The sequence below is a fragment of the Schistocerca cancellata genome, chromosome 9, assembly GCF_023864275.1.
Source record: "Schistocerca cancellata isolate TAMUIC-IGC-003103 chromosome 9, iqSchCanc2.1, whole genome shotgun sequence".
Taxonomy (NCBI): Eukaryota; Metazoa; Arthropoda; class Insecta; order Orthoptera; family Acrididae; genus Schistocerca; species Schistocerca cancellata.
In genome coordinates, this window is record NC_064634.1 from 463244264 (window position 1) to 463266651 (window position 22388).

A 22388-nucleotide genomic window follows, 5' to 3' on the forward strand; every position below is an offset into this window, starting at 1 on the left:
CAAGGAGACAGCATATAGAATATTGGGCTAAAGTCCAAAAGCAAAAACATGGCAAGATACTGATGCTGAAGCCATGTTCTAAGAGAAGTCTCTCAATCCTGGGCTTGAAAAGGAGAGAAATGAAACTCATCATTGGACTATTGACAGACCATGTAAATTTCAAAAAACACCTACATACAAAGGAAATAATAGAAGAGCCCAAATGTAGGATGTGTAGTGTGGATGAGGAAACCACATCACATTTGATCTTTGAATGCGAGGCAACGGAGATTAAAAGACACAGAATATTCAGATCAACCATGCCTGAAGAAATTGTGTCTATCAAAGCACTAGTAAAGGATGTCCTTGAACTGTTCAATGGCATTGGTTGATTTTGCTAGAGACACAGGGAACAATACCGCACAACAAATTCTGTTTCAGTGTTGGCAGCAGTGAACTTGACCAATGTTGTTTTTGCCTCCCTGATAAAATCAAATCAAATCAAACCAAGTCAGAGAACAAACTGTAGTCAAGATCTGAAACTAAAGATTGAAACTAAATTACCACCAGTACTGCATAGTCATCTAGTCTGGCATCAAAAAAAACAAAACTCATCCACTATGATTGAAAGGTAGACAACTCCAGAAAGAAGGCAAAAACTGTTTGGAACATTATTAAGCAAGGAACTAATAAAAGTAATAACCAAAATGAAACTAATCCCCCATAAAATAGCTCTGGCAGAAATCACGACACTTTCAAATCATTGGCCACCAAATTCAATGATTACTTCTCCCAGAGACTCTAACAATACACAAACAGTAATAAATAATCACTTATAGATGTATTAGATTTGTTTTTGCAGACACTGCATGCACCACCAATAGACATTAGTTTCAAAAATACAACCCCTAAGGAGGTCACAAAATTTATCAAGTCACTAAAAAGAAGTAATTCTGCTGGCTATGGCGGTGTATCAAGCAGAATATTAAACACTTGTGTTGACTTATTAAGATTACCCTTAAGCTATCTTTGTAATCAACCAATGATTTGGGGCAGATGTCACAACAGAACTAAATATGTTATAGAAACACCAGCCTCCAAAATTGGAGATAAGCACACTACCTCTAACTACAGTATTACATTAGTCCTTCCAATCTTCCCAAAAGTGTTCAAGAAAATGGGCTGTGATAGAATATTGTATATTTAACTGAGCAGATCTTGTTAACTGTCCCTCACTTTGGCTTTCATAAGGACTTCTCCACAGAGAAAAAATTACCAGACTTCACAAATGAAGTGCTAGCAGAGCTAAACAAGAAAAAAAACCTGTAGGTATATTCTGTGACCTTATCAAATCCTTTGATTTAATGGGACACAAAATTCCACTTGGCAAACTAAATTGTTATGACATTAATAGCATACCTTTTACATGGATGGAGTCTTACCTTCATAACAGAAAATATTGAGTCTCATTAACAGATTATGTCACAGGCATGAAACTTACCTCAGAATTTAGGAACACAACAGATTAATTGCCACAAGAGTTAATAGTGGGCCAACTATTTTTTATAACCTACATAAATGTTTTAATGTTTTTAGAAGGCAATTCAGTAACTGCAACGTTTGCTGATAAACAAGCATACTGCAGTTACATCTACCTACAACTATATGATTATTCTGCAGTTCACATGTAAGTGCCTAGCAGAGAGTTCTTCGAATCACCTTCAGACTATTTCTCTACTGTTCCACCCTCTAACAGCACGTGGGAAAAATGAACACTTAAATCTTTCTGTATGAGCTCTGGTTTCTCTTACTTTATTATGATGATCTTTTCTCCCTAAGTAGGTTGGTGACAATAAAATATTGCAACATGCAGAGGAGAAAGGTGGTGATTGAAACTTTATGAAAAGATTCCACTGCAACGAAAAATGCCTTTGTTTTAATGACTGCCATCCCAACTTGTTTATCATATCCATGACACTCTCCCCCCCCCCATTTCATAAGGATATAAAATAAACTGCTGTCCTTGGAACTTTTTTATGTCCTCCACCAATCACTTTAGCAGTCCTGTTGCATCTTCTAAGCCAATAAAATGTAGTCTATGGTTTGCCAACATTATCTATGTGATGGTTACAGTTTAAGTCATTTATAATTGTAATTCATAGGTATTTATTCAAACTGACAGCCTTTAAATTTGTGTGGTTTATTGCGGAATCAAAATTTAAAAGATTTCTTTTTGCACTCATGTGGATGACCTCACACTTTTCGTTATTGAGACCCAATTGCCACATTTCACAACATACATATATTGTGTCTAAGTCATTTGGCAATTGGTTTTGATCTCCTGGTGACTTTACTACATCATAAATGACAGCATCATCTACAGACAATCTAAAAGGGCTACTAGGTTGTCTCTTAAATAATTTATGTGTATTAGGAACACTTTATGAATGCTGGATATAACTTCTGTTTTACTCGATGATTTTCCATCAACTACTATGTACTGTGACTTTTCTTGCATGAAATCATGAATCCAGTCACACAACTAAAGGATTAATCCATACGCATGCAATTTGGTTAGAAATCTCTCATGAGGAATGGTGTCAACAGCCTTCTGAAAATGTAGAAATATAGAATCAATTTGAGATCCCCTGTCAACAGCACTCTTACATCATGTGAATTAAGATCTAGTTGTCTTTCACAAGAATGATATTTTCTGAATCCATGCTGACTGCATGTCAATTGACTGTTACCTTTGAGATAACTCACAATGTTCAAACGTAGTATATCTAAAATGATGTTAGTGATATGGGTCTACAATTCAGCAGATTACTCCTGTTTCCTTTCTTGAATACTGGCGTGACCTGTGCAATTTTCCAGTATTTTGGTATGGATCTTTTGTTGAGCAAGCAGTTGTATATGACTGCAAAGTACGAGGTCATTGTATCAGCATATTCTGAAAGGAATCTTATTGGTAGGGAGTCTGTACTGGATGACTTGCCTTTATTAAGTGCTTTAGGCTGTTTCACTACACTGAGGATATCTTCTTCTACATTAGGCCTACTCATGTTGGTAGTTGTTCTTAATTCAAATTCTGGAGTATTCACTTCATCTTCTTTGGTGAAGGAATTTCAGAAAATTGTTTCTAATAACTCTGCTTTAGTGGTGTTATTATCAGTAATATTACCATTGATATCGCACAAAGAATGTATTGATTGTGTCTTGCTGCTGGTGTACTGTACATACAACCAGAATCTCTTTGAATTTTCTGCCATATTTTGAAACACAATTTTCATTGTGGAAGCTATTAAAACCATCTCACACTGGAGTCCACACTAAGTTTTGGGCTTCTGTAAGACATCACTAATCTTGGAGATTTTGTGTTCTGTTCAATTTGGTATGCTTTCTTCACTACTTTGTTACTTCAGTGTTCTGACCTGTTTTGTGTACGAAGGGAGCTCAGTACCAAATTTTATTAATTTATTTGGTATAAATCTCTCATTGACTTTAGATACTATTTCTTTGAATTCAAGCCACATTTTGTCTACACTTAGATAGAGTGGAAGAAGAGGAGACTGTCTCTTAGGAAAGCATCAAGTAAATTTTTTTTTTTTAAAGATGTATTTTGTATTTAGCTTTGGTGGATTTGGATGCTAGGGTGATCAGTCTCATTACAGTGATATTGTGGTCACTAATCACTGTTTCTGTCATGATTATTCTGCTCAGAATTATTTTTCGCTGAAAGGTCGAGTATGTTTTCACAACCATTTACACATTGATTGAGATCCTTAACTAACTACTCAAAATAATGTTCAGAGAAAGCATTTGGTGAAATCTCTGATGATATTTTATACCTACCACTGGCTTTGACTATGGGTTTCACCAATGCATTGGCAGTATATTGAAGTCACCACCAACTATAGTTGTGAGAGTGGGATACCTATTTGTGATGAGATTCCAGTTTTTCTGAACAGTTCAGCAACTGGATTGTGTGAGATGAAGGGGGGGGGGGGGGGGAGGGTCAGTAAAAGGGGACGACTATTAATTTACTCAGTTTGTCAAGTGTAACCTCCACTCTCACTAACTCACAGAAACTATCTATTACAATTTCATTACAAGATAAACTATTTGTAACAGCTGTACAGGTACCATAGCCAACCATATTTAATCTATCCTTTCTGATCACTGTCAGGTCCTTTGTAAAAATTTTGGATAAACTTATCTCTGGTTTTAGCCAGCTTTTGGTATCTATAACAATTTGAGCTTCAGTGCTCTCTAGAGTGCATGGAGCTTGGTTCTTTCACCACACAGCTACAACACTTTACAACTCCAATACTGATTATTGCTACGTCTACCCTTATTCTGTGTTCATCCTGTACCCTTTGAAAGTGAAGTCTTTTCTGCATCTTCTAACCTAAAAAATCACCCAGTCCATTCCACACAGCCCCTGCTGCCTGTGTATCTGCTTCCTGCATGTAGTGGACACCTGACCTATTAAGCAGAACCTGAAATAATGATCAAGCTCCAAATTCAACTTTAGCAGACACAGCTCAGATGACAGCTGAACATGCTCTCAAGTAGTTCACAGCTAACAGTTTAAGACTATAAGTCTTAATCTCATGAAGACTGATTACATGCTATTTAAAATCAACAATTACGATCCCTTAGAACTAGAAGTAAACTAAATGAAACCCACAATGTAAAATTCTTTGGCCTCCAATTGGACAACAAATTAAATTGGAACCAATATGTGGATAAGGTAATCACTAGGTCAATTCAATATGTTATGTCAGTACAAACATCTGTGATTTTATTTGCCTAAAGATAAGTGTAAATCTTTTTTTTGTATTCACTCCCAGTTGACTTGTGGAATTAGTTTCTGGGGTACTATGCTTAAAGGGGAATAAAGATGAGTATCTATTCAGCAGAAGCAAGCAGATATAATATTGTGTGGTGTAGAAAACCATAAGAATTGCAGAAACCTTTTTAAAGATCTTGGTATTCTTACCCTCAAGTTTTAATGAACATCAGTTTTGGCTGAACTGTAATTTACAATAGCAGGTGTGCCTGATGGCTACAGAAAAGAGAAAGAAGATGGAGGAGGATTGGCTGGCTGGTAGGAATGAACAGAAAAGGGAAAATTTTATCAACATCAGAGGGGAGACAATGCAAACCCAGAGAATAGAGAAGAGAATGTATCTAACCAGTTTATTAGAACAAATTGAGGCTGAGAAGCACATCAAGAATTCAAGAGAATTTTTCAAGCGAATCAAAAATCAGAAATGTGGATTTTAGAGCACAATCTCTTTCTTTAGTGATAAGAATGGCAACTTGGTAAATGACAAGGAACAAACTGTAAAAAGATGGAGAGAATATTTCTTAGAATTCTTGAACTTTCCAGACCCAGGTGAGATGCTACCTGAAGACACCACAGAGAAAAGGAAAGATGAAGAAAACTGGGAAGTGACTGAAGAAAATGGTATTAGCCACACTTTCAATTTGTGTGCTGCCAGTTACACTATGGCATGTTCTACAGCCATCATCATGGCATAAGGGCACTGCCACAAACAATTACACCACTGCCAATGAGATGCAGGCAACCCCTTTCTGGAGCTCCAGTGACAGGTGTACTTAAGTTCAAACATTCATGCACTGTGCTTCTTTTTGTGTGTTTGTCAGCTGAATAACATTTACAGACTTCCATAATGGCCAGGGCTTGTGATCAACTGTATAGTTATTGTATTGAAGACTAACTGATTTGTAAATTGGCAGTATATGTATATGTTTCAACATTCAAAGCTACTAATAGCAACTGATGTTGCAACTACAGCAACAAAGCTTTATATTATTTTTACTGTTTGTAATTAGATGTAGAATAAATTAATATCTGAAGTGTCTGTTCATTAACAGCATTTGTTCCTGTATCAACTAAAGAACACACAGCAGTCAAGGAAGTAATAACAGACTGGTGATGAGGAAAAGAGTTGACAAATAACAGAATTGCTGCAGCAATTTCTTGCCTCATACATTCATAAGCAGCCCAGCAGACAAATAAGGAATTCAGCTGCCACCTCCACCCTTCTGAAAGTTTGATGAGGTGAAGCAAACATGGAAAAAGTACATAACACAGATGTATGAACATTCTGATGCCTATAAAATCACAGGTGAATCACATCATGAATTTTCTTCTCATGTTTAGGAGTGTACACCTGCAGCCTCCTAGTGGAATTATTTCCCCTTAGTGAGCCACAGACCCAGCCCCACAAGGCCATAATTGCAAGATTAGATGAATTTTTTGAGGGTCAAATACACATTGCTACTGCACAATATAAATTTTCCCACATGCAACGTGATAGCAATCAATCCTATAAAGAATGAATTGCAGAATTGCAGGATATGACTAGAGACTCTAAATTCAATTGTGTCTGTGGTGTAACTTATCAGGATGAAATACTTTGTCATGCTTTTATTCATAATCCATCAGATCAGAGATTGAGGGCCCAAATTGTGAAGTACGACAACGCTAGCCCCAGTGAAGTGCTTAAAATAATCAATGCATATGAATTTCAAGATTTAGCCAATCGAGGCAATCGAGCCAATCTTGAGACAAACAACCCATGCCTCAACCACAGCCATGGCCCCATGAGACGCTGAGCACTGAATAAACAAGGCCTGACATACTACATACAGCATTTGAGGCACAATGCAATTACACTACCTCAGCTCGCGCAAAGCGAAGTTGTGTGTGAAATGCTATGTTATCCGTGATCAGATCAACTGGTTCCGCAGACTAGCTGAATGCAATTTTTGTCATTCGTAGGACATACAAAATTGATCTGCCTCCAAAAGACTCTTTTCATGTGAGAATAATGCAAAGTAGGGATGGATGGAAATGAATGTCATTTCATGTTCAGATTTTGCTCAAAAATCAGACAAGGGATGACACAGAAAATGCAATATCAAAATTCATGAAAATGCTCTAGTCCACAGATGGAAACAAAGAACAGTTTTTCAGAACACAGAATGGACAATTATATTTGACGAACACACTGAAAACTGTGGATTATATCACAAATTTGTAACCTATCAGTGCCTTTTTAACTAGGTCCTGGAGCATGTGTCATGTTGTTTACCTAGATACATAGTGCTGCTTACCTGCAAAATACAAACACACAACTAAGGAAGTCCCTTTCACTGTAGTCCACTCACACACAAGCCCAAATATATTTTACAAGGATGAGTTTGATAACTTCAGATTAGACATACAGGAAAATGTGCTTGCCATTGATACAAAAGTTCCCCATGCCACAGTTCAACAATTATATGACAAGTTTCAACATTTATTTTATGGTACTCTAGAATGTGCAAAAGATTTTCCCACTCACATTACCCTGAAAGCTAATGTCAATCCACATTTTTCCGTATATGCCCTGTGCGGCATGCATTATGTGATGATGTAGCTATACAAATTCAGATACTGGAATCTGTTTGAATCTTAATATCTGTTTCAGCAAGTTGTTGGGTTACCTATCATCATCAAACATAAGCCAAATAGGAAGGTTTTTGTTTGTGTGGATTTCAAACACATCATAAATTCACAGACAGTCATTGACCCCTACCCACTCCTATATACAGGGTGTATCATAATTAATGGCATAAGCACATACAGTTGAAAGTACATGATAAGGGAAGCAAAAAAGTCCCAGTAAACATAGGGTCGAAAATGCATATGTTAAAAGCTACAAGCAGTTTTTCATCTTTGATACTATGAAGCAAATCTCTTCTACTGAAAGCTCTTTGCTTTCCATATTTTGGCAAATGGTAATGTGGACCAAACAAGAAAAAAATGTCCAGTAAACATGTGCTCTAAAATGCATACCTTAAGAGCTATGAGCATGGGTCATTTTCACTACTTGGAAACACAACTCTTCTAATGAACAATTGCTCATAACTTTTAAGGCATGCGTTTCAGATCAAATGTTTACTGAGCGTTTTTTGTTGTTTTGGGCCATACTTTTACTTCCCAAAATGTGGGAAGCAAAGAGCTAGCAGTAGAAGAGATTTGCTTCACAGTATCAAAGAAGAAAAATTGCTCATAGTTCTTAAGGTATACATTTTTGACCCTGTGTTTACCAAGACTTTTTTTGCTTCTAGTATTGTGTACTTTCAAATGTTTGTTTTTGTGCCATTAATTATGATACACCCTGCATAGAGGACATTTTGGAACAACAAGTGGGAGGATAGTTCTTTTCAAAAATTGATCTTCCAGAAACCTATTTTCAGTTACCATTGGATGAAGAGACAAAGAAAATTTTTTGTTGTGAATACTAAGGTCAGCCTGTTTGAATATCAACACCTACCCGTCTTTCAGCAGTGCTACAATGCCGGCATTGTTTCTAAAATTTCTCAAACATGTAATGGCCAAGGTACCTCCTTGTATTAGTAATCTTCATGACATAATCATCTCTGGACAAATACCTGAACAACACATTAAAAATTTGGACTGTCTATTTCAAGTTTTAACTGAGGTGGGCCTCAAATATAACTTCAGAAGTGTTCTTTTTTCAACATGATTGAATCCTTAGGACATATTATTGATACCAATGGTGCTCGTCCTTCAACAAAACATTTGCAAGTAATTCAGCAAGTGCTATCTCCTAAGAACTTATCTAAACTGCAAGCTGTTCTTGGAAACTTAACTTTATGTAATAAGTTCATTCCTAATTGAGCACAAATTGCTGTGCCCCTGAACTGCCTCAGATCTAAAAATGTTCCCTTCCATTGGACAAAATTCTGTGACCAAGCTTTTCAAAGACTGAAAAATACATTGCTTTATCAACTTTGCCTTGTACACAACAATCTGCACAAACCACTTCTGCTTGCAGTCAATGCCCTTTCTCATGGCATCAGGGCAGTTTTATCCCACAAAATTGGCAGAACAGAATGCCCTATCATTTTTGCTTCTAAACTTTGAACAGTTCTCAGGTTAATTATTGTCAGTTGAAGAAGAAATCACTGGCTGTAATTTATAGTATCAACAAATTTTGTCGTTACCTGTTGTTATTGTTGATGTGGTCTTCAGTCCAGAAACTGGTTTGAAGCAGCTCTCCATGCTACTCTATCCTGTGCAAGGTTCTTCATCTACAAGTACATACTGCAACCTACATCCTCCTGAATCTGTTTAGTGTATGCATCTCTTGGTCTCCCTCTACGATTTTTACCCTCCACACTGCCCTCCAATAGTAAATTGGTGATCCCTTGATGCCGCAGAACATGTCCTACCAACCAATTCCTTCTTCTAGTCAAGTTGTGCCACAAACTCCTCTTCTCCCCAATCCTATTCAATAACTCCTCGTTAGTTATGTGATCTACCCATCTAATCTTCAGAATTCTTCTGTAGCACCACATTTCGAAAGCTTCTATTCTCTTCTTGTCCAAACTATTTATCGTCCACGTTTCACTTCCATACATGGTTACACTCCATACAAATGCTTTCAGAAATGACTTCCTGACACTTAAATCAATACTCGATGTTAACAAATTCCTCTTCTTCAGAAACGCTTTCCTTGCCATTGCCAGTCTACATTTTATATGCTCTCTACTTCGACCATCATCAGTTATTTTGCTCCCCAAATAGCAAAACTCCTTTACTACTTTACGTGTCTCATTTCCTAATCTAATTCCCTCAGCATCACCAGACTTAATTCGACTACATTCCATTATCCTCGTTTTGCTTTTGTTGATGTTCATCTTATATCCTCCTTTCAAGACACTGTCCATTCTGTTCAACTGCTCTTTCAAGTCCTTTGCTGTCTCTGACAGAATTACAATATCATCGGTGAACCTCAAAGTTTTTATTTCTTCTCCATGGATTTTAATACCTACTCTGAATTTTTCTTTTGTTTCCTTTACTGCTTTCTCAATATACAGATTGAATAACATCGGGGAGAGGCTAGAATCCTGTCTCACTCCCTTCCCAACCACTGTTTCCCTTTCATGCCCCTTTACTCTTGTAAATAGCCTTTTGCTCTCTGTATTTTACCCCTGCCACCTTTAGAATTCAAAAGAGAGTATTCCAGTCAACATTGTCAAAAGCTTTCTCTAAGTCTACAAACTCTAGGAACGTAGGCTTGCGTTTCCTTAATCTATTTTCTAAGATAAGTCGTAGAGTCAGTATTGCCTCATGTGTTCCAACATTTCTACGGAATCCAAACTGATCTTCCCCGAGGTCGGCTTCTACCAGTTTTTCCATTCATCTGTAAAGAATTCGTGTTAGTATTTTGTAGCTGTGACTTATTAAACTGATAGTTCAGTAATTTTCACATCTGTCAACACCTGCTTTCTTTGGGATTGGAATTATTATATTCTTCTTGAAGTCTGATGGTGTTTCGCTGGTCTCATACATCTTGCTCACCAGATGGTAGAGTTTTGTCAGGACCGGCTCTCCCAAGGCTGTCAGTAGTTCTAATGGGATGTTGTCTACTCCTGGTGCCTTGTTTCGACTCAGGTCGTTCAGTGCTCTGTCAAACTCTTCACGCAGTATCATATCTCCCATTTCATCTTCATCTACATCCTCTTCCATTTCCATAATATTTTCCTCAAGTACATCACCCTTGTACAGACCCTGTATATACTCCTTCCACCTTTCTGCTTTCCCTTCTTTGCTTAGAACTGGGTTTCCATCTGAGCTCTTGATATTCATACAAGTGTTTACCTGTATGGCAACAAATTTTTCCTGATCACAGTGACTGCACTGTTTCATCCATCAAAACAAGTTCCTGGCCGCATAGTGCAAAAGCTTCAATGTTCGCTGCTCTTACTGTCAAATTATCAGTATGATATTCTGTAATGCATGACGGTGCAACATCCAAATACTGACACATTGTCTCATTTACCTGTCAGCACAGATGCAGTATTCAACACATCGGAAGCTTCTTGTTTATGTATTGATTCTTTTGATTTGCATGCACTGGATTCTTTTCCTATGAATTTGTGGTCGATTTCATAAGCCACAGAGAATAATTCAAAGTTGGATTCACAAGGTTGGCCGCACCCTCAGAAATGTATTTCTGATCATTTAGCATGAAGATACTTTGTGCACTCCTATGTTTTATCTCTACTGAATGATGTGATCCTGCTTTACACACCTAATGAACAGACAAGAGTGTTAATCCCTGCCTTGTGACAATAGCAGGTGTTAAGTCTTCTACATAGAAGTCATTTGGGAATGGTTTGCACTAAGCAACTTGCATGCCAACATTGTACATGTCTTAGTTTAGATAAGCAAATAGAACATATGATGGCTCAATATCATGTTCGTGCAGACAATCAGGCTGCTCCGAGCCAGGAATTTTTCTCCTGGTCACCTTCTGATATTCCATGGCACCATCTCCACATAGACTTTGGTAGCCCCTTCCAGTAAACATGTTGGTCGGGTATTGTTGATGCCTACAGCAAATATCATTTTGCTATCCCAAAGCCACTAGCACTATCAAAGTGCTCGCTTCTGTATTTGTGTCAAAGATATGACACAAACAATTGTTTCTGACAATGGACCTACTTTTTCTTCCAAGAAATTTGCATAATTTTCCAAATGCAATGGAATACAGTATGTCAGGACAGCACAGTCTAATGCGAGGACTGAATGTTCTGTTGAAACCTTCAAGATGCAAATGTCCAAACTTTGAGCTTCACATTCATGTGATGTTTCTGAATTCATATCACACTTTGCCTGCTCCTGATATTTTGCTGGCATAAAGTTTGCATGGGAGACACTATCACACCTAGTTTTATTTGCTTCATTCTTACCACTGTGCTCCAGCTTCAGACTTCAGCATGAAGTTGCATCCAATCAGGTCAGCTGGCAGAGCACAGTATACTACTTGCAGCAGTGCAGGCACACGTCAGCTACACCGAAATGAGCTACAGCTCCACAAATTCCACAATCATGCCGTGGACCAAACTGTTTCAAATTTCTTCACTGCACGACATCTCGCCATTGTGACATGGCCACATCTGTCCTCTGCAACGCAGCCTCCTATGCAGCTTACCAAGTGGGTGTCACAACCAGTGGCTGCCTCACCGACAGAAGTCTCCGCCTGCCCACCCGCAATGCAGTTGCCGTCAACACCACAGGCCACCTCTCCCGTCAACATCGATACTGTCACCGTTTGTTAGTCACCGGCACCCTCTGCAGCACCCTTTGCGGTCCCACCTATGTCATCAGATGCATCCCACACCCAGTTTCCTCGGGCAATTTCACTGGTGCTCACAAGAGGTGAGAACTTGCACTTAGAGATATACAAGCTGATCTATATGCTATGGAAGAATAAGACATTGTCAGATGAATGGAAATTGGCTGTACCATGCCTGATATATGAGAATGGAAGGAAAATGGAATGTGATAACTATAGAGGCATCAGCTTGCTGAACGTAACCTACAAGCTACTGTCTATCAATATCCTCAAAAAATTAGAACCATTCATAGAGAACAACATACACAAATACCAAGCTGGCTTTTGGCCAAACCAATTAACAATAGATAACATTTTCACTCTAAGACAATTGTTTAAAAAAACACAGGGAATAGGATAAAGATGTTTGGTCCCCTCACCCAAATCAACCAACTAACCAATAGGATGAAGATATCTACAATCTGTTCATCAATTTCCAATCTGCTTATGACAACATCCATATGAACTGACTATACAGTGCCCTAAGTGACTTCAGAATCCCTGAGAAGCTAGTGAGAATGGTGCAAACTTGTACGAATGGGTTAAGGGCGGCAGTTCATTTCCGAGGGGTCATATCGGAAATGTTCAAAATTGAGATAAGTCTCAAACGAGAAGATGGGCTCTCATTTGTTCTGCTCAATGTCATCTCTGAGACAGTAATAAGAGAACGTAGGCAACAGGATATAATTGGAGTACAGGTGGATGATAGTTTTAGTTGTCTTGCAAGTGCAGATGATATAGAACTACTAAGTGAATCAAAATATGAGTTGAAAGAAATGTTCCAGAAAATAGACTGTTACCCTTAGAACATTGGCCAAAAGTTTAATCAAGACAAAATGGAGTTCATGCAAGTAGGAAAAAGACAGCAGCAGGAAGAATTTCTTGAAACAGATGAGATGAGATTCAAGGAAGTTCACCAGGTCAAATACTTGGGATCACAGTTTGCCAGTGGCAACGGCATAGGACTGGACATCAATGAAAAAATAGCAGTGGTATTTAAATACAATTATTCCCTCAGGCCCCCCCATGAACCATGGACCTTGGCATTGGTGGGGAGGCTTGCATGCCTCAGCACCGTAGGTGCAACCACAACGGAGGAGAATCTGTTGAGAGGCCAGACAAACGAGTGGTTCCTGAAGAGGGGCAGCAGCTTTTCAGTAGTTGCAGGGGCAACAGTCTGGATGATTGACTGATCTGGCCTTGTAACACTAACCAAAACGGCCTTGCTGTGCTGGTACTGCGAATAGCTGAAAGGAAGGGGAAACTACAGCCGTAATTTTTCCCAAGCACATGCAGCTTTACTGTATGGTTAAATGATGATGGCGTCCTCTTGGGTAAAATATTACGGAGGTAAAATAGTCCCCCATTCGGATCTCCAGGTGCGGACTACTCAGGAGGATGTTGTTATCAGGAGAAAGAAAACGCGTTCTACAGATTTGGGCGTGGAAAGTCAGGTCCCTTAATCGGGATAGTAGATTAGAAAATTTAAAAAGGGAGATGGATAGGTTAAAGTTGGATATAGTGAAAATTAGTGAAGTTTGGTGGCAGGAAGAACAAGACTTCTGGTCAGGTGAATACAGGGTTATAAACACAAAATCAAATAGGGGTAATGCAGAAGTAGGTTTAATAATGAATAGGAAAATAGGAATGCAGGTAAGCTACTACAAACAGCATAGTGAGCACATTATTGTGGCCAAGATAGATACAAAGCTCACGACTACCACAGTAGAACAAGTTTATATGCCAATTAGCTTCGCAGATGACGAAGAGATTGATGAAATGTATGATAAGATAAAAGAAATTATTCAGATAGTGAAGGGAGATGAAAATGTAATACTCATGGGTGACTGGAATTCGATAGTATAAAAAGGGAGAGAAGGAAACGTAGTAGGTGAATATGGATTGGGGGGAAGAAATGAAAGAGGAAGCCGGCTGGTAGAATTTTGCACAGAGCATAACTTAATCATAGCTAACACTTGGTTCAAGAATCATAAAAGAAGGTTGTATACATGGAAGAAGCCTGGAGATACTGGAAGGTATCAGATAGATTATATAATGGTAAGACAGAGATTTAGAAACCAGGTTTTAAATTGTAAGACATTTCCAGGGGCAGATGTGGACTCTGACCACAATCTATTGGTTATGAACTGTAGATTAAAACTGAAGAAACTGCAAAAAGGTGGGAATTTAAGCAGATGGGACCTGGATAAACTGACAGAACCAGAGGTGGTAGAGAGCTTCAGGGAGAGCATTAGGGAACGATTGACAAGAATGGAAGAAAGAAATACAGTAGAAGAAGAATGGGTAGCTTTGAGAGATGAAATAGTAAAGGTAGCGGAGGATCAAGTAGGTAAAAAGATGAGGGCTAATAGAAATCCTTGGGTAACAGGAGAGATATTGAATTTAATTGATGAAAGGAGAAAGTATAAAAATGCAGCAAATGAAGCAGGTGAAAAGGAATACAAACGTCTCAAAAATGAGATCGACAGGAAGTGCAAAATGGCTAAGCAGGGATAGCTAGAGGACAAATGTAAGGATGTAGAGATACATATCACTAGGGGTAACATAGATACTGCCTACAGGAAAATTAAAGAGACCTTTGAAAAAAAAAGAAAACCACTTGCATGAATATCAAGAGCTCAGATGGAAACCCAGTTCTAAGCAAAGAAGGGAAAGCAGAAAGGTGGAAGGAGTATATAGAGGGTCTATTCAAGGGCAATGTTCTTGAGGACAATATTATAGAAATGGAAGAGAATGTAGATGAAATAGGAGATATGATACTGTGTTTGATAGAGCACTGAAAGACCTAAGTCGAAACAAGGCCCCGGGAGTAGACAACATTCCATTAGAACTACTGACAGCCTTGGGAGAGCCAGGCCTAACAAAACTCTACCATCTGGTGAGCAAGATGTATGAGACAGGTGAAATACCCTCAGACTTTAAGAAGAATATAATAATTCCAATCCTAAAGAAAGCAGGTGTTAACAGATGTGAAAATTACCAAATTATCAGTTTAATTAGCCACAACTGCCAAATACTAACACAAATTCTTTACAGATGAATGGAAAAACTGGTAGAAGCTGACCTCGGGGAAGATCAGTTTGAATTCCGCAGAAATTTTGGAACACATGAGGCTATACTTATCTTAGAAAATAGATTAAAGAAAGGCAAACCTACGTTTCTAGCATTTGTAGACTTAGAGAAAGCTTTTGACAATGTTGACTGGAATACTCTCTTTCAAATTCTGCAGGTGGCAGGGGTAAAATACAAGAAGCGAAAGGCTATTTACAATTTTTACAGAAACCAGGTGGCACTTATGAGTCACGGGGCATGAAAGGAAAGCAGTGCTTGGGAAGGGAGTGAGACAGGGTTGTAGCCTGTCCCCGATGTTATTCAATCTGTATATTAAGCAAGCAGTAAAGGAAACAAAAGAAAATTTCAGAGTAACAATTAAAATCCATGGAGAAGAAATAAAAACTTTGAGGTTTGCAGATGACATTGTAATTTTGTCAGAGACAGCAAAGGACCTGGAAGAGCAGCTGAACGGAATGGACAGTGTCTTGAAAGTAGGATATAAGATGAACATCAACAAAAGCAAAACGAGGATAATGGAAGGTAGTCGAATTAAATCGGGTCATGCTGCCGGAATTAGAGTACAAAATGAGATGTTTAAAGAAGAAAATGTGTTTTGCTATTTGGGGAGCTAAATAACTGATGATGCTCAAAGTAGAGAGGATATAAAATGTGAACTGGCAATGGCAGGGAAAGCATTACTGAAGAAGAGCGTAGTGATAAACAAAGCAAACAGCACCAACTCTTCCCCTCTCCAAGCTCTATAGCATACATCAGCATGACTCTGCATCTTAAGCAGCACCATGATGATGTCATGAAGCAACCATTGCTTGGTGACATATAAATAATTCTGCTTGTTGAGCTTTTTTTGATCTGTAACAGCTTTCTGAACTGTCCAGCAGTGGCAGAAGAAATATTAGGCAGAGAATTATGCCTTGTAACATGGCCTCATGCTCATAAATCAAATATCAACAACATCACAATCATCAGCCATGGTAACCTACATTGTATGATTCTCGTTAACTGGTTTAGGGAAGTCATCTAAATATATATCAGGAAGGCTTACATGCATTTAAGCCCTGATCCTCTTGACTGTTAATACAGAGGGTAATTCAAAAAGATGGACACAGTTTTAGTTGGCAATATTTCCTGAACTACATGTTGTATTTTAATTCTATATATTACAGTTGATTACACATTAACGAAATTTTACAGACGTTCAATATCCTCTCCTCTGTCTGCATGGATAACATCTAGATAGTAGTGGAATTAATCCCAACCTCAATTATGAACGTCTTGCATCACAGAGTTCACCACAGCTGTGATATGTTTCCTTAGGTCATTCAAATTTGTGAGAAGAAGTGGTATGTAAACAGTTTTTTTCACAAACCCTCATTAGAAAAAATCATGGGGCATGAGATCAGGAGACCTCGGTAGCTAGAAGTGAATTGCAAAGTCTTCATTCTCTATGTGCCAAGGCAGAGATTCATTCAGGAAACACCAATCAGTCTGAAGCCAATTGAGTAGAGGTCTGTCTTGCTCAAAAATTTAAACTCCTGAATCTTCATTCATTTGTGGAACAAGCCAGTTTTGTTGCAGCCTGAGATACATTCCTCCAGTAAGCATATTGTTGTCAAAAAGAAAGATCCATAAATTTTTGTCAATGATACAGCTCAAATTCATTAACTTTTGGGTTGTCCCACTCATTTTTCAGCATAACATGGGGATTTTGTTGAAGGCAGTGCCTTTCGGCTTTCCTATTTAGGCAAAACATAGCTTCATCACTAAAAATTACATGAGGCAGAAACAACTTGCCTTCTTCCATGTTTCAGAACATATGATCACAAAATTCTACACACTTTACCCTATTGTTTGTGTGAACAGCCTGTATCAGTTGTATATGGTAGGCTTTTATACTAATTAATACCTCAATATATGCCACACACTTGTTTGAGGAAGTCCAAAGTCTCTACTCACTCTGCAGGTTGATTTCATTTGGGCTGTGTTCGAAGCTCAGTAAAATGTGCCCCACATACTTCTCCATTATACACGGTCAGAGAGAAATAGTTTCATCAAATTGTTTATTCCAATGAGGGTCTTCCTCATTGGAAGTTCACTGTTAAATTATGCCAAAATGTGCTCTGCACCACAGTTGCAGACTCACTTTCACTGAATTCATCAGTACGGTATTGCAGACAAACCACTTAATTTAATTAAGTCATACCTAAATAATAGGCAACAGTCAGTGTATGTGAACAATGAAAGGTCACATGTAATGAAAATTAAGAGAGGAATTCTATAGGGCTCTGTTCTTGGACCCTTCCTCTTTATTATCTATGTTAATGACTTCTCAAACTATATAGCCTGCAAAAATGTTTTATATGCTGGTGACATGACCATGATCTCCACAGGTGAGAGTTTGCAAGAGGGGGTACACAAAAATAGTGAACTTTTTGAAAAATGTAGGGTGTGGTGTATTGCTAATGAGTTATGTATAAACAACACAAAAACAGAGGAAATTTATTTTAATCTGAAAGTACAAAAAGCAGAGAATCACAGTGTCAAACTATTGAGACTAAAAATAGACCAAAGGCTCTCATGGGATCACCATATAAGCTATCTGACAGGCAAGCTTGCAAGCGTAATATTCCTGCTGTATAAAGTAAGATATTCTGTCAGTAAAAGTTTATTGATGCTTTGCTACTATGCATTCTTTTAGTCACAGCTACAATATGGGATTCTGTTATGGGGTAATTCACCAGGCACAAACTGTGTATACAAATGGCAAAAAAAAGCAATTAGATGTTTACAAGGATTGCGTCCAAGAGAAAGCTGTAAGGGGCATTTCAGTATATTAAACATAATGACATTCTCAAGTCTCTATATGTATAACTGCTTAATATACGTAAAAGAAAATATACAACAATTTACACAGAGAAAGAATTTACATTTGCACAGCACACGGATCAACTGCATACTTGATATACCGTATTCTAGGCTGTCACTGACACACAACAGTCACAAACAGCTAAGTCTAAAGTTATATAATAAACTGCCACAATCCGTCAAAACCCTCACCCACTTTAAATTTATGGAGGTATTAGACACATGGCTCAAAAATAAAGCATATTACTCAATTTAAGAATATCTTGGTAGTAATTTGAAAGGAATGTATAAGCAATGAAATAATGTAATTATCATTAACTAAATGTCTAAAACCATATAATTAATTCTTGAACGTAAAGTGTATAATGAATAGTGCTGAAACTGTCTGATTAGTAAGAAGTTTATGTATTTATATGTATTTATGTATATGTAAAATGATTATGTGAGTAAAATGTACAAATTATTAACTACTAAAAAGATGTATGTATATGTATGCATAATGTATCATGTAAAAATTAGTAACAACTATACTTTTATGAAATACATAAAAGGTATTTTGATGAAGCCAATTGCATGGCAAACATGCTGAACATCTAATAAATAAACATATGAACATATGAAACATAAGAAAAAAATCTCGTGTGGCATAGTAGCCATCTTTTTTAGAAATGACACGGTGTATGTTACAGGCAGTGTGGTGTTGGAGCATTCTAGTAGTAATATTCAAAACTTTACAATATCCACTTTGAAATATACTTGACACATTTCTAGTACAGAATAGCACGCAGAAAATACACTCAATTGAAATTGTGTCCACCTTTCTGAATCACTAATAATGCACTAACAGCTGAACCACATTACTTGGCCACATAACAGTGATGTAAGGAGTTACAGAACGGTTAGACAAGACCAAAAAACTGCTTCCTTGTCACATTTGTGAATGCTGCATTAATTGTTTCCCTTCCCAAATTAATTTATTCAGATTTACATGAAAAAGTCATGATATTATACAAAGCAGGTGGTACCTTCTACCATTACTAGTTATTTCGATTACTGTCCCACTCACAAATAATGCAAAGGAAAAATGATTGTCTATATTCCTCCATAGGAGCCTTAATTTCTCTTATCTTTGTGGTCCTTGTGCAAAATATACAATGGGACAGTAGACTGTTCTGCAGTAAACTTCAAATGCAAGTTCTCTAAATTTTCTCAGAAGTGAATCATCAAAATAATGTCATCCTCCATCCACAGATTCCCACTGGAGACCGCAAAGCATCTCCATAATACTCACGTGTTGTTCAAACCTACCAGTAACAAACCACACAGCCAGCCTCTAAACTATTTCAATGTCTTCCTTTAATCCAACCTGTGGGGATCCCAAACACTTGGGCAGTAATCAAGAATGGTTTGCACTAGTGTTTTATACATAATCTCCATTACAGATGAACTACACTTTCCTAAAATTCTCCCAATACATCAAAGTTGAAAATTTGTGTTCCCTATTACATGCTTGTACCATTTCATATTGCTTTACAACGTTACACCTAGATATGTAATCAATGTGACTGTCAAGCAGCAAACTACTAATGCTGTATTCCAACACTATGGTATTGTTTTTCCTACTCATCTGCATTAACTTACACTTTTTACATTTAGAGCAAGCTACCATTTATCACACCCACTCAAAATTTTCTCTAAGTCATGTTATATCCTATTACAGTCAGTTAATAACAACACCTTTCCACACACCATAGCTTCATCAGCAAACATCCACAAATTGCTGCTGACCATGTCTGTAAGGTCTTTTACATATGTAGAGAATAAGAGCAGTCCTGTCACACTTACTTGGGGCACTCCTTATGATATCCTTGTCTCTGATGAACGCTCGCCATCAGGGACAACATGCTGGATTCTATTGCTTAAGAAGTCAGAAGAGTCAACATTCTTCTTTATAAGTGTTAAGTTTCAGTTTTAATGTTATTTTTCTGTCTTGGCAAATACAGTTCGGAGTAGTGCTAAATAAAAATTATAAATGGTAATTGACGTTTAAGGCTAGTCTACTTAATCATTAACAACTTCATTTCAGTTCCAATTCAACTGCTTGTAGCACAATTGCCTGCCTCAGCAGAATTCCATCAGGCAAGTGGGAGGTAACAGTTCTTCATATAACATGAGTCAAACTGACTGGTGTTTCTGTATGGTAATGTAAGTAGGATTATTATTTATAAATGACTTTCTTGTTGACTATTTATGAAAACCAGAGAATTAATACTGCTGTGATAATAGTACATTCCACTGGCAACAAATGTAAGTAATCTCTTTCCCAGTGTGGAATATATCTAATTCTCATTTCCAGCAAGTGACTTAAGATAAATTTAAACAAAACAATTTACTTCTAGTATTCCTGTATAACAATTACAATCACATCATGTCTACTCTTTCAAACACTATGCTGGAAGCTGTGTTACCTTCACTGATTTGCAATTACTGATGGCCAGGAACCACCACCGTGGTCGTGAACTGATAAAAAGATTTTTCTTCTGACATACATAGATTTTCTTTCGGTCAGAAAGAGTGCGCAGCCTGCATCCTGAGTTGGTATATTTTTCAGTTAGATTCACCACTTGATTGAGGCTCACATTCAGATAAGACTCCCGCTCCTCACATGTCTGCTCCTCAACATGAAAAACAGTTAACACGCTGTTAAAAATTCCAAATTGAATAAGTTGTTAATTGCAAAAAGATTTCAAATTGACCTGAAAATAAATCATAATTCTGTGGCTTAGCCATCTAATAAATTGCTTCTATTGAAAGTGCATCATTTTTACTTTGTGTACAATATGTTTGCAAATATTCAGTATAGCAATTAAAGAACATGTCTTACAATAGGTATTTATTTTTTCAGTGCATGAACAATCTAAGTCAATGAAGTGTTAAATACAATATGTGCTGTTAAATTCAAATGAAACACATTTATTTTATTTAAACAGTGCAAAATTTGAAGTGGAATAACCATATGAATTGGGTAAATTTCCAATTAATATCAATATTTTGTTTTATTTACTTACATCCTTATGACCAGGTTCCAAAACATTTCCATTAGTAGAGCTTTTTATTTATTGGTTAACTTAGTATATATGCAGTACATTTTTAGGTGAAGGAAATAAAATCTGTATCTTTGTACACATATTTGGTGAATTTGAACCATATTAATCATAACAAATGTGAAAAATATTGATCACTAATGGCAAAATGAAGACATTTGTTTTTTTTTGTATTAAAGTCCACAGTAATAAAATTAACATTACCTTGTCTTGCCTGTATACTGATGGCCACTGGTCAGGTGTATCATAATAGAGTAAAAGATTTTGCACTGCATATTCCTGCAAAAAATGGATGTCAGCTTTCTATATGTCTGTTAAGACAGTTTATTCCAACATAATAGCATTGCTCAGAGAGTGTAGATGGTGATGAAATACCAGTTGTTTATAGTATACATAGGAATGATTATGAATGTTTATTTCAATGATTTTCTGTAAATTTATATAAGATGTTCATAAATAAATACTAGACCTTACCTTATCATATTCTATGGTATACTGAAAAACCCCTTTGTCAGAAAGGAAGCAAAATCTTGATACAAAAGCCCATTTCTGTAAAGAAATGTCCAGTATTTTGATACAACACTAGGCAAGACAGAATTAACACACATACATCCCACAACAAACCTCTGATGTGATGAGGAGTCCTTCTTCATATTTACTCCAGACATACTTTGTTTTCAAGAGGAGAATTGTAAAGAAAACAGAAATGAAAATACTGATCATTTTCACCTACGTATATATCCCACATGTTGTGCCTCTGGTATTTGACACTTTCCTTCTCACAGTGATCAATACAAGTCTCCATAGCAACCATAGTTTAAGGTCACAACAAACACTGTGGTACATGCAACTTGTTCTCATAGTAGTGTGCAGACCAATATATCCATAAAAATAGCTATTCACATCTGTTTCTCTAGTTATCATTTACATTTCATATTTATTAATATAATCAAAGCTTCGTTGAAGCCAGTTCCAGATCATAAAACTACTGTGTTACAAGAATAACTGCTGCTCTACATATTTGATGTCAAGGTAGAACTAAACATGCTCTGTGAATAATTGTGCAAGGGTGTTATGTAATAATATGTTACTTCTACTAGAATAAAATACCTAAAAT

General features: G+C 37.1%; 1 protein-coding gene across 1 annotated transcript in view; it reads right to left on the reverse strand.

Annotated features, from left to right (window-relative positions):
• Positions 1-22041, reverse strand: part of LOC126100453 (transmembrane protein 145-like) — a 146766-nt gene extending 124725 nt beyond the window's left edge. The window contains exons 1-4 of the mRNA XM_049911059.1: positions 21896-22041; positions 21746-21820; positions 21476-21550; positions 20636-20836 (exon numbers count right to left, since the gene is read on the reverse strand). Of these exons, the coding sequence (XP_049767016.1) occupies positions 20636-20836; positions 21476-21550; positions 21746-21820; positions 21896-21994 (450 nt within the window). The 5' untranslated portion in view covers positions 21995-22041. The remainder of the gene's footprint in view (positions 1-20635; positions 20837-21475; positions 21551-21745; positions 21821-21895) is intronic.
• Positions 22042-22388: the final 347 nt, after the last annotated feature.